Source organism: Chrysemys picta, chromosome 23 (assembly GCF_011386835.1).
Source record: "Chrysemys picta bellii isolate R12L10 chromosome 23, ASM1138683v2, whole genome shotgun sequence".
NCBI lineage: Eukaryota > Metazoa > Chordata > Testudines > Emydidae > Chrysemys > Chrysemys picta.
In genome coordinates this window covers 1,973,193-1,985,640 of record NC_088813.1, presented here as the reverse complement: position 1 = coordinate 1,985,640, position 12,448 = coordinate 1,973,193, and the positions used below count along the sequence as shown (strand labels likewise).

Sequence of the window (12,448 nt, the reverse complement as noted above, 5' to 3'; positions counted from 1 at the left end):
CCCGGCCTATAATCAGCTCCAGGGCTGTCATATTGGATTTTAAAGCCAGCTGGGTGGCTTTAGTGCCATTTACACTGAACGTAAGACCGGCTGTACCGGGTCAGACCAAAGGTCCATCTAGCCCAGTATCCTGTCTTCCAACAGTGGCCAATGCCAGGTGCCCCAGAGGGAATGAACAGAACAGGTAATCATCAAGTGATCCATCCCCTGTCACCCATTCCCAGATTCTGGCAAACAGAGGCTAGGGACACCATCCCTGTCAGGGCACAATTCCTGCTGGGCGGGGATGTGACAGTCAGGTTTTCAGAGAATAGACCATAGCAATTATTACAGAAAATAGACTTTATTTTTCCAGTTTATAGGACAGTTCCCATCTCACAGAACATGACTGGTCACGGAATCCACAGCCATTAATGCCCTCAGTCACATACATACACTGCAACCAACAACTGGTTCTGTGTAAGGCATCTGGTGGGTCCAGAGGGAACCACCTGTTTGCTAATATACTCGAGTACAAAGGGGTAATGCAGCCCTGCCAGGGCACTGGGAACCAGCAAGCATCAACAGGCTGGTTTTTAAAGTAATGGAGCTACAGCAAAGCTGAGGACACAGACTTTACCGACTCAGCCTGGAGGACAGAGGAATACTCAGAGGGAGCATCTTAGGGGGCTGTGCTGCTTAAATTACAATCAAATCGAAAATAATCAAAAAGCAACAAAACAGCAGGCATTTTCAAACAATCCTCTTCTGAAGAGAATCCCACGCCTGCCAGCTCCCTAGAGAAGGGACAAGTCTCACAAATGCAGCCAGCCGTGGAAAGAATAAAACAGCCAGGTTAACCTTTATTAATGTAACACAGAAATGTACCATCAACCTCCTGGTAGAAAAGTATTTTACATACATTCGAGGAGACATCGTATAAATATCGCTAAGAAATATCACTGGCTGCAATAGTTTCACACTCAGCCTAAGTTTTGCTGAGGTCTTAAAGGTTCCTTAAAATAATCGGAAGTAAACAAACACAAAGCAAAGCCTGCCAGCTATCTGACTGCTCAGTACCTTGGCTTCTACACTCACTACGAGCACCGGGGGATCCCCCCCAAGGCAGGGCTCCCCTGCAGTTCTACTTTGTACAATGACTGAAGTGAAGGGGGAGTTTTCCAAGGTTAAGGCACAGGTTTCAAATCCCAAGTTAAGCTCACTGAAGTATGACACATGTTCCAAATAGGCTCAGTTTCACAGGACAAAGTGCCTCAAGCATGTTTACAAGACAGCTTCTGGCCAGCTAGTGACCCTCACCAGTGAGAGATGCTTATGGAAACCAGAACGGATTCTCCTTTGATCATCCAAAGTAGACTTCTCATCTTCAGACGCACACAGCATCTGTGTCTTTGGAAACTATGCATTTTCATGTGGCTAATTTCCTGCTGGCTCCTCTCCATTCTCAGTGGTTAATGTAGTAGCTAACCCTTCTATGGGCTTTATTTTACAAACAGGTGCTTTAAGGAGCTGAGAACAGGGCAACTCCAGGACCTCCTGTCACACATAGGACACCCCTCGCCACACTCCTCTAGCCTCCCCAAACACAGGGGCACCACCATATACAGTGCATGCCTACCCTGCCCCGAGTCCTTCTCCCCCAGCACACAACATGTTAGGAAGAGCAGGGTCAATGGGGTCTCCTCCCAATGTCAGTGTGTAAACCTCACTGGGGTAATGGCAGCAACACGAGCAAGAGACGCTAGTGTATCTGAACACTACATGACCAGGCAGCCTCCCTCAGGCCGCCAATGCAGGGAACAGAGCAGTAGTTACAAATACAGACGTATTTCCAAACATTAGGACAATTCCCATATAATGAGCCATAAAGTAACTACTCACTGTTGAAACTGGCGTCACAGATTCTCTACCAGGGAAGATGCTTCCCAGACTGAATGGTTTCTATGTACACGGCACTAAACACATGGAAGAAGTCTCCTGGGGAGCCAGCTACAAATGCACCCAGCTCTGGAGTATATCAGCTTAAGGTCAGAGTGCAAAGCTAGTGCCTAGTGAGTGGATATTACAAGAAAGGCAGGCTCCTAGTCCCAGAGCTCCCTTTGGCAGTTGGGAAAGGACATTGCTTATTTGTTGTTTTATCAAGGAGGTCAAAGATCTAAATATACCTGAAATCCAGAGACCTCCATGCTTTCCCAGTTCTCACCACTTTGGCTCTGCCTAGATTAGCAAACCCATCCAGCTGTCCCAGGGTTAGCAGGGTTGGGAGCCCTAGTCTAGAGGGGCCACCTGCTTGCCACCAGTTTTTCAGTCATTGTTTCTCCTGACCCTGTTCAGAGCTGACAGTGCTTAGAACAGTGGCAGCAGCCAGCGGGCTCTCCACAGGAGGCTCCAGCACTGCCAACACCCGTACAGCTGAGCTGGTGCTAGCCATAATGCCGAATTCTCAGAAAGTGTCTCTGGCACAGACACTTTCCTTAGAAATGCATGAGCTTGATGGCATGGGGGAGGAGGACAGACACTTTGGTAGCTATGGCCAAACCAAGCAGCTGCTCAGTGTCCCTCTCAGTGCGTAGCTCTGTGGAGTGAAGTGCTGAGCTTCCCAGACCACCCCCTCTATAGGCTCCAGATCAGGGATCAAGGGCTGTCTAGGGAGCTCAGGATGTCTAAAGATGGGATCCTCTGGATACCTCAAACCTTTCGTATCCCAGCTGAGCACGAACAGCAGAGAGGATGCGCTGCTGCTGAGCATGAGAGGCTCCTACATTGTACACAGGAACCTCCGAGTAGCTACATGTTCAGGTGCTGCCATGGCACATGCTTAGGAAAGAGGCAGAAGAATTTCACATGGGATGGGGAGAGCTATGCGGAACAAAGCCCTGCAGCTAACACTGGAACTGGCCTCTGACATGAAGCCCCTGACTTGGAGGTGACAATCTCCAAGGTCTAACACATGGCTGGTACTGAGCAGGGTGGTGCTAAGATACAGGTCTTCTCACTGGGAGTTGATGTCACTTACGCCCTAGCAGAAAGGTCAATGTAGCTACAATCCGTGTCTGGGTGCAGTGGGGGTGGATGGGTGAGTGTCTCCACTCATTGCTAGTGGCTCTTGGTCTCAGTTGTCCTAGAAAACAGAATTCCACTGACAAATGGATTTTTGTTGGGTGTAACTGGGGCTGTAGCATAGTGGAAAGAGAAATCCAAGCAACTGAACCTGATTCTGCCAACAGGAACTTAATGGACACGGATGGAACTGGAAGAAACAGCCCAGAAAGCCCACTGACATTTCTTTTCCTAATATAATTTGAAAGAATAATTGTGCCTTAAATCACTGGTGGCCAAGTGAAGAACCTCCCACCACATCAGCAGTGCTGAATGAAATACAGCACATGTTCCTATAGTGCCCATCACTCTGTAGTCCCGATCACTGGCCATTGGCGAGGCTAGAAATTGGTAATTCTTAGCTGGGAGACAGGGCCCAGGGGAAGGGGTCTGTGGTGACTGAATAGAGACCCAAGGGTTCACTAGGAAAGCCGATCTTTTCCTATACGGGAACTACAAGTCCCGGATACATGCCCTTCTCCCTTGTTACTATTCAGTGAAGCTGCCTTGGAACAAAACAATCTAAAGAAATGGCACTAAATTAACTCTTCTGAACAGACGGGGCGGGGGAGGGGCTCATTTGCACAGTGACAGAGGTATATTTGTCATTTTCATTAATATTTCCCATGAAAAATTAACAGACTTTTTGGCCTTGCAAGATGGGGAAAGTTCAATCCTGCCCTAGATGCTAGACTCTTTTCTATAAAAATAATGTCTATACATTCACTGTGGGGTCTATAATTAAGTTGGTTAGAATGGGAGAGGGATCTTACAAAAGTCTGCTGCTATTATATTACCACAAGGATATGCACAGTGAATCTCTGGAGATTACCAACAAGAGCTCCTTAACCTCAGCCATTCCCTTCTTTAGAAAACAGAGAACCATTAAAGACTGTAGCTATACTGTGTCTGCTGCTTTGGGTAAACCCCTTTGTACCTGGCAGTACCCATGCTCCTGAGGAAGTGACTGGGTGTCACCTCCTACTGTAGAGTTTGCATAAGCTACATTTCTTCATCAAGGTGAAAAGAAAGCTCCCAGATAGACAAGATTTCTGCCCCTCCTGGAGAGGGGCTTGAAAGGAGCTACATTTGCTCTTCTCAGCTTCTTACAGGAAGTCTAGCTCGAGGGCCTGGTGAAGGGACACAAGGTCTGCATGGTTCGTGATCCTCCAGAAGGGCATGTTGTGCTGCAACAGACAGTTACAAAACCACTGTTACAGAACAGCTATCCATCTCCACATAGTCACATCAAAGAGCACAGGTCGAGTTTGACAATGCAGTCCCAAAGCTGACAGGCCCTAACATACACCAGGATTGGGCCACCAGGATTCCGCTGGCCTGTTCACGCCTGTGCTACCCACACCTGTGTGTTCAGGGTGGACAAGGCTGCAGTCAGCTGGGTTACAGAAGGTGCTGACCTTACAGAAGGCTTTGGGCAAGCTGCTGCTGCTCTCAGAGGACAGTTTGCTGCATAGTTTACAGGAGGAGCATGCTTAGATGAGAAAGCAGTTGCATGGCACACAAAGCTCACAGCATGCATGCAAGTCATGTCTGCATAATGACTGTTCAGACAGTGACTTAGTGCATGTGAGAGTGTCTCAGATCACATAGTTAGCAGGATTGGATTGAACAAGCCTGAACAGCTTGCTTAACCAAACTGTCAATACCCACTATTAGTCTAATTTGTAAAACTGAGAGGGGTTAACCAGGAGCAATCTAGTGATCTAACGACTGTTAGGAACGGAGTCCTCATTCATTTCAGAGACCTTGCACCTCACCAATCAATGTAATATAGTAACATTCTCTGAGGATGATATTGTACTAACAGTCTATGAATGCAAGTTAAATGCAACCAAAAAAGGAAGCACCCAAGGGAGACATTAAGGCTGAGAAATCAAGCCCTCAAGAGTCAGGTAATTCTCCAAATTAAAGGATCTCCCACCACGTTAACTCTACTATACGTATACCCACTGTTAAACAGCATAGCTTGGGGGAAGGGAAAGTAGGGTTATTGTCCTCCCAGCAATTATGTTTCTTTGAGATGATGTGGTCAGTGTGGATCCCACTGTAGGTTCGGATGCACCTCTGGTGTGAGATTGGGGTCTTTTGAGCAGCATCCATCGAGGCTGTGCATGTGTCCCATGCCCCCATATGAGGGCATAAAGGGAAGGACAGCCATGACCCTCCTTCAGTTCTCTCGTAATTCTCCCTGGATAGCGGGACAAGGAGTCTTGGCTGTATCAAACAGGGATTGAACTGAAGAACTGCTGTCCCGAACCTGTGGAATGTTTCACAAAGGTCAGTGGGTTGCTCCACATGGCTGCCCTATAGAGATCAGTATAGTTCTGCAGCAGGCCAGAGATGTTGCCTGTTCCTGCTGGAGTGTGCCTTGATGTTCGGAGGGGCAGGCTCAGCAGCCATCTGATAGCAAGTGGAAATGCATTGTGTGATCTCCTTCGAGATTTGCTGGGATGAGATGGCTTGGCCTTTCAACACATCACATATGACCACGAAGAGGCAGAGAGAGGTCTGAAAGGCTTGGCCTTGTTGATGTAACAAAGCAGGGCTCTTGGAACATTCACAGCATGAAGTTTCTTTTCTCCTAGCAATGAGTACAGCTTTGGGAAGAGGACTGGTAATGATAGAAACTGGTTCAGGTGGAATTCTGAACTTAGGGCAGTTTCATCACCACTGTGTCTCTGTGGAAGGGTGTACATGGCAGTCCAGCCATGAGAGCTTGCGCTTCACTGACTGTGTGCTGACGTGAAGGCTATGAGAAAGGCAGTCTTGATGGTGAGACGGCACAATGAGCATTCCGCTAATTATTCTCAGGGGGACTCCATGAACTATAGGAGAACCACATGAATCTTCCATGTGGGAGTAGGGTCTCTTACTGGAGGCAGGTCTGGAGAAGGCCCTTGAGAAATCTTGACACTATAATGGTGTGAAAAACCTGAGTGTGACTGCATTGGAGTGTGGCACACTGATACTACTGCCAGATGGCCTTTAAGGGAGCTAAGGCCTAGTCCTGCCTGCTTCAAGGACCAGTATGTAGTCCAGAATCTTTGGTATCAGGGCCTTAGCTGGGTTTACATCATTTTGAGTTGTCTACATGGAAAATCTTTTCCACTTTGAGGAGCAAGTCTTCCCACAGGAGGGTTTCTGACTCTGTAGAAGGATCTCCTGGACCTGCAGGGAGCAGTCTCCATCAGTCCTGTTGAACCTTCCAACATCCAGGCCATCAGATGCAGCAACCACAGGTCCAGGTGCAATACCAGCCCCTGGTTCTGCAATTGCACATCCAGGTAGGTGGAAAAGTGTATTAGTGGGAATGTCTACAGGAGACCTGACAGCCAAACTTGTCTCAGCCTGTAAGAGGTTATCATTATGATCATAGCTTGGTCCCATCTGATCTTGGGTATTGAGACCACTGAAGTAGAAAGATGTCTGTAAGGGAGTGGGACTAAAACCTCCCATGGAGCAGAAGTCCTTGCACGTGGCATTGTTCACCATGCAAATAGGCCTATGGTGGGAATAGCCCACCAGCAAAACACTGGGTCTAGGGATGGATTTCCGCGTTCCTGCTCAGGAAGGTGCCAGGTTGTTGCTGACCCCTGTTCAGTGCAGAGCTACTGGAATCACTGGGTGTCAGTGGCACCACTTCCAGAACACGATCATCTCCAGGCAGGAAGGAGATGATTGAGTACCTCCCTGCTTGTTTATGTAGCACAGGGATCGGCAACCTTTCAGAAGTGGTGTGCCGAGTCTTCATTTATTCACTCTAATTTAAGGTTTTGCGTGCCAGTAATACATTTTAACGTTTTTAGAAGGTCTCTTTCTACAAGTCTATAATATATAATTAAACTATTGTTGTATGTAAAGTAAATAACGTTTTTTAAATGTTTAAGAAGCTTCATTTAAAATTAAATTAAAATGCAGAGCCCCCTGGATCGGTGGCCAGGACCCGGGCAGTGTGAGTGTCACTGAAAATCAGCTCGTGTGCCGCCTTCGGCACGTATGCCATAGGTTGCTTACCCCTGATGTAGAGCATCACCAGAGTATCGTCCATAAGGATCTGCACTGTGGCATTCCAGAGGGCAGGCAAGAATGCTATGCAAGCCAGCCTGATGGCTCTCAGTTCTAAGACATTCACATGGAGTTTTAGATCATCCTGAAGCCAGAAAGCTTGCATCTGCAGGTGGTTCAGGTGGACACTCCAGCCTGTGACCAGCACCATCATCAGGGAGGGGACTAAGAAAGGTACCCCTTTTCTTACGTACAATGGGTCTAGCCACCATTTGAGGTACTGCAGGACATGGGGTAGGTCCGAGACTTGTTTGGTCATAAGGTGCCGAGATGGGGAATAGACTGTCCTCAGTCAGTGTTGCAGGAGGCTGAGGTGAAGTCTGGCAAGTAGAGCCACATATGTGCACACGGAGGCCAAGGGTCTTAGACATGTACACACTGTGGTTGTTGGCCTTGTCTGCGGGTCACACACTACAACTGCAGGGACCGGAACTTGTCCTCAGTTTGGCAAAAGCTTTCCTCAAAGGAGTTGAGCAGAGTTCCTTTGAACTCTTAACGTCTGTGCCGGTACAAGAGACAACATCTCATGGTTCACCAGGAGTCCCAAGTGGGAGAATGGAGTGAGGATATGAGCTGCTTTGGTCTCCCCTCAGGATCTGCCTCTGACCAGCCAATTGTCTAGATAAGGGGAGACAGATTCCTTGTTTCCTTAGATGGTTGGCCACCACAGACAGACACTTGGTGAACATTCTTCACTCCGTAGAGTGTCAAGAGAGCAGAACCCTGTACTGATGATGGTCGGGCCCCACTGAGATGCTCGATACTTCCTGTGGGCTGAGCGGATGGCGATGTGGAAGTATGTATCCTGAAAATCAAGAGCCACAAACCAGTGGAGCTTGGAGCCAATGGAGGCAAATATTACCATCCTGAACCTGAGATGGCATATGTATTTGCTGAGTCTCTTCAGGTCTAGGATAGGTGAAGACCCCCTTTCTTCTTTGAGACAGGGAAATATCAGGTTTAGAAGCCTCTTCCCCTGCACTCCTGAGGTACCTCTTCTATGGCTCCTAGGCAAGGCAACGGGGCCACTTCTGTTCGTTATAGGCTCTTGTTAAAAGGGTGTCTGAAGAGGGATGGGGCGGGGGTAGGTGGGTATGAGGTAGGGAATGGAACTGGACAGAGTAGCTCTGGGCGATGATCTCCGGCCCCATCTGTCTGTTGTTAGCACAGACCATGCCCAGTGGAATGGGGTGAGGTGGCTTCCAAAGGTCGTGTTCAGTGGACTGGTTATGCAGTTCTTGACTGTCCAATCAAATGTGCTGATGGGTCATCATGGGGCTGAGGAGCAGGAAGGTTGTTGACATGCCTTGTTGTACCTTTGCTGGCCTGGTACTCTGAATGTCTGTGGTAAAACGGGATATGCAGTCTCTGTTGGTGCAATGATTGAGAGCAGTATGCATTTCTTGAGGGTGGGGAGTGTAGTTTCCCAGAAAGCATAGGTCGCATTGGAATCAGTGAATGTAGGGTGCTCTCAGTCCATTCACTGAACTGCTCTGAAGCCTCAAAGGGCAAGTTCTGGTAGGTTGCTGGCCAGACCAGTGCCAATGCAAGTATGCTGGAGGTTAAGTCTGTAGACCCTCTGGTTTATTGGTGGCACTGCTCATAGACCTCAGTGGTGACGGGTCTCTGCTAGACTCCAATAGAGAGGCATGTCCTGGGGATAGCGAAGAGGACAACATCTCTTCCATAGGCAGCATTGATAGAAAAGGTGGCACTGGTATCAAGGAGTGTGTGGGTGCTACTGCGTATGTCTGTGCCGACTGCGGCTCTGGTGCACTCCCAGTCTGTACTGCCAGTACCAGAATCGACATCAATGGAGGTATTTCTGGTACCTGTACCAGTGGAGTCTGCTGCAGCACAGTGTTCTCCTCTCCATTCATCTTCGGCGCCACATGCGACTTGGTCGGCTTGTCTCCCAATGTCTTCCTGTGATCCTTATTATGGGAGGACACCGAGCTCCTGCCCTGATGGCTAGGGAGACCCCTCTTGAAACCCTATTTCCAGGTCTGGGCTACTGATGGCTTGGCCCTAATGTCCACACTGCTGCCAGTGCTGGCTCTGGCTTTGGTGCTGTTTTGTTTGCACAGGTCTTTGGCATGGCCTGCCTGTTGTACTGGAAGATGCAGGCTTGATCACTAAAGGGGTCTGAGCTTGGCTCTTCTGCATCCAATGCCACTCTCATAGCTTGCTCCAGAAGACAGAGATTCAGCCTCATATCCCTTGACTTGTGGGTTCCTGCAGGGGAGGATAGGCAAACCGAGTCTTTGCTTGGGATGCGAGGCTCTCCCCAGCAGAACAGGTACCTGCTGTGCCTGTCGTTCAGAGGAATCAGCCCATCGCAGGAGGAGTGGGGCTAGAAGGCAGCATGTTTTGAGTCTGCCATTCGAAGCTCCTGTACAGGGGGGCTGTCTCTATGGGCAGGTTGTACAGGGGAGCTGCAAGCAACTGTTAGTTTGACAAGCGCTAAGAACAGAGTAGGCCAATAAAAATAAAGAATGAAGGTGGTTCTGAAGAATCTCAGAAGATCTGAAGGAGTTTTTTGATAAGTTTAGCTGGAGTGAAAGACTAGTGGGTCGGACACCATCTAGGCTGTCTCGCAGCCATGGGTGGTAAGAGGGAATTGAGGGAGGGTTGCGACTGCCTGTCCTTTCTGACCTGGCAGGGGAGCACAAAGAGACACAGGGCACATGCTTGTCCCTGCCAAGTACTGCAATTCAAAAGAATCCAATGTCATGTATGTGAGACGCATGCACACCTACAGTGGATCCTCACCGACGTACACAATGGTGAACACTACAGGAGTGCAATGTGACAGAGTTAATGCTGGTAACGGCACCAAAAGGTGAAGAGGCCAAGGGATCACAGCTACATAGAGGCAAGAGGGGAAGAGCAGGGATGGAGTGCACGTCACAGGAGGATCGGGGAGGAGCTCCACACCACTGGGAAGCAGCCAGGGAAGAAGAGCCAAGCCCCAGAAGCAGAGTCTGTGGAAAAGAAGAGCAGTGGCAGCCCAGCCTCCCAGTTCGCATCAGCCCCACAACCTGGGCTGCAATCCCAGACACTCACCTGTTTAGCTGCTATCTCTTCATCGCGCCCATCTCCGATCACCACGTATGTTACTTTCTTTCCAAATCGTGACACAATCCTCTCAAAACAGCTCTCTTTACCTGCCAAAACACACCCCAATGGTGAATGCTCGTGGGAGCAGCACTATCCACCCCAGCACAGGCCCACCCTGCCTGGCCAAGGGCAGACTCTCGTTTGGTTCCTTTCACAAGGCTACCATCTCCTCGGCAAGGATAGAACACCTGCTTTGGACTCTACTGGTAAATTATTAGGGGACTGGAGCACATGACTTATGAGGAGAGGCTGAGGGAACTGGGATTGTTTAGTCTCCAGAAGAGAAGAATGAGGGGGGATTTGATAGCAGCCTTCAACTACCTGAACGGGGGTTCCAAAGAGGATGGAGCTCGGCTGTTCTCAGTGGTGGCAGATGACAGAACAAGGAGCAATGGTCTCAAGTTGCAGTGGGGGAGGTCTAGGTTGGATATTAGGAAACACTATTTCACTAGGAGGGTGGTGAAGCACTGGAATGCGTTACCTAGGGAAGGTGGTGGAGTCTCCTTCCTTGGAGGTTTTTAAGGCCCGGCTTGACAAAGCCCTGGCTGGGATGATTTAGCTGGGAATTGGTCCTGCTTTGAGCAGGAGGTTGGACTAGATGACCTCCTGAGGTCCCTTCCAACCCTGATATTCTATGATTCTAAGCTGTTCCTATTCACAGGAGCAGCTGGAGAGAGCCAGGCATCAGGGATTTCTCGTTTGCACAGTGCTGATTTCCTATTGCAGGATAGAGAGATGGTCATTTTCAAAGCACACAATACAAATGCTGGCTCCTTCTCTGATGGGGGAGCCCCAGTCCATGTCTTTTTCAAATCCAGTACTGGGCTGTCTAGAAGGATGAGCTCACAGCCACTGCAGACTAGAGGAGCTGGGCACCAGGGAGAGATTTGTCTGTGCCTGCCACTCCCTCCCCAAGGATTGTCTGGAAACACCAAGCAACTATAGATCTAGCTCCAGTGACTAGATGGGCCCATCTGCCATATCCAGGCCATTTGAGGGATGCAAGCCAAGGGGTTCCCCAACAGGACTGCTAGCCAGTTCAGACATCACGCAGCTGCTATGCCATTCCTGAGAGGGTGCAGTACACTCCCCCACCCAGCTGGCTCTACTGTCCGGTGCTGAGGAGGGTAAAGTCATGGCCTACCCTCATACTCTGTCAGGTATCTAGCTCCCAGAGGCATGCCAGCAGGGCCTGTGCTCTCCATGGGATTCTGGCCAGCAGCACCAGGGCCCTCCCTTCTCCTGCACATCCCAACACAGGGCTTGACCAAAACTGGAGATTGAGAGGGACAGTGAGACTCTGCCAATTGAGCAAAGCCTCTTTCAAGTCCCTTTAGCAATGGCTCTCTGTCTGCTGCAACACTATATGTCAGGTGGCTGCAGACTCTTTATTTCCTAAAGAGGTTTTACTGAAGAGTCTTAAATCTCAAATATCTACAGATAAGAATGTGTTAAAACAATCTGAATACTTCAGGAGTTGTACTGAAGCCATATTCTGTGCTGTCTGTGGAGTGCCCAATGACAAGGATGAGGGCAGAAGTCCTCAATTGGCAGTCTTGGGCAGTGCTGTTCAAACTTAGCTGTGTTACTGGGGACTTGTCTACATTAGGGTTTTTTGCATCTGGGCAGCTACCCAAGTGCCAAACTAGCATGAATGTTCTGCACCAGTGTAAAATGGGGTTTACCCCAGGATAAGCTGTGAAGGTACAAGCACTGCATTATGCTAGTGCAGTCCATCCACACTGGCAATGTAGCAACAGTGCTAAAATCCCTGACATAGTTGAGCCCTGGCTCTTCCTCTAGAGGTCCCAGCCAGCACTCTCAAACAGGCACCCCTGGCAACAACAAAGAGCTATTTGGAGCAATAACCATACCTATTTTTGTAGCACTATAAATATTTTCAATGGGGAACACTTCTCCCAAGCCGTACAAGAGAACTTTGGCAAGAGCTGGCACCAGCTGTGTCGTCGTGATCAGGACATTCACACAATTTTTTCTAAAGGGTAAAAGAAGAAACAATGAAAACCAGCCATGGCAGAGGGTGCAGGGGCTGGCTCTGGACAGCTGGCTTAGGCAACCATAGCAGGGGCCATGTGCTCTGCTGGACACTGCTGGACTTTTCAAAGCAGATCATGATTTAGCC

The 12,448-nt window shown here is 49.1% G+C and overlaps 1 protein-coding gene across 13 annotated transcripts in view; it reads right to left on the bottom strand.

Annotated features, from left to right (window-relative positions):
• Nucleotides 1-817: 817 nt before the first annotated feature.
• EYA3 (EYA transcriptional coactivator and phosphatase 3) overlaps nt 818-12,448 on the bottom strand; it is a 132,090-nt gene continuing 120,459 nt past the window's right edge. For all 13 annotated transcript variants that reach the window (XM_008172922.4, XM_042861693.2, XM_042861691.2 and 10 more), the window contains 3 exons: nt 12,180-12,301; nt 10,252-10,352; nt 818-4,286 (listed from right to left, as the gene is read on the bottom strand). In XM_008172922.4, coding sequence (XP_008171144.2) covers nt 4,206-4,286; nt 10,252-10,352; nt 12,180-12,301 — 304 coding nt within the window. In that variant the 3' untranslated portion in view covers nt 818-4,205. The remainder of the gene's footprint in view (nt 4,287-10,251; nt 10,353-12,179; nt 12,302-12,448) is intronic.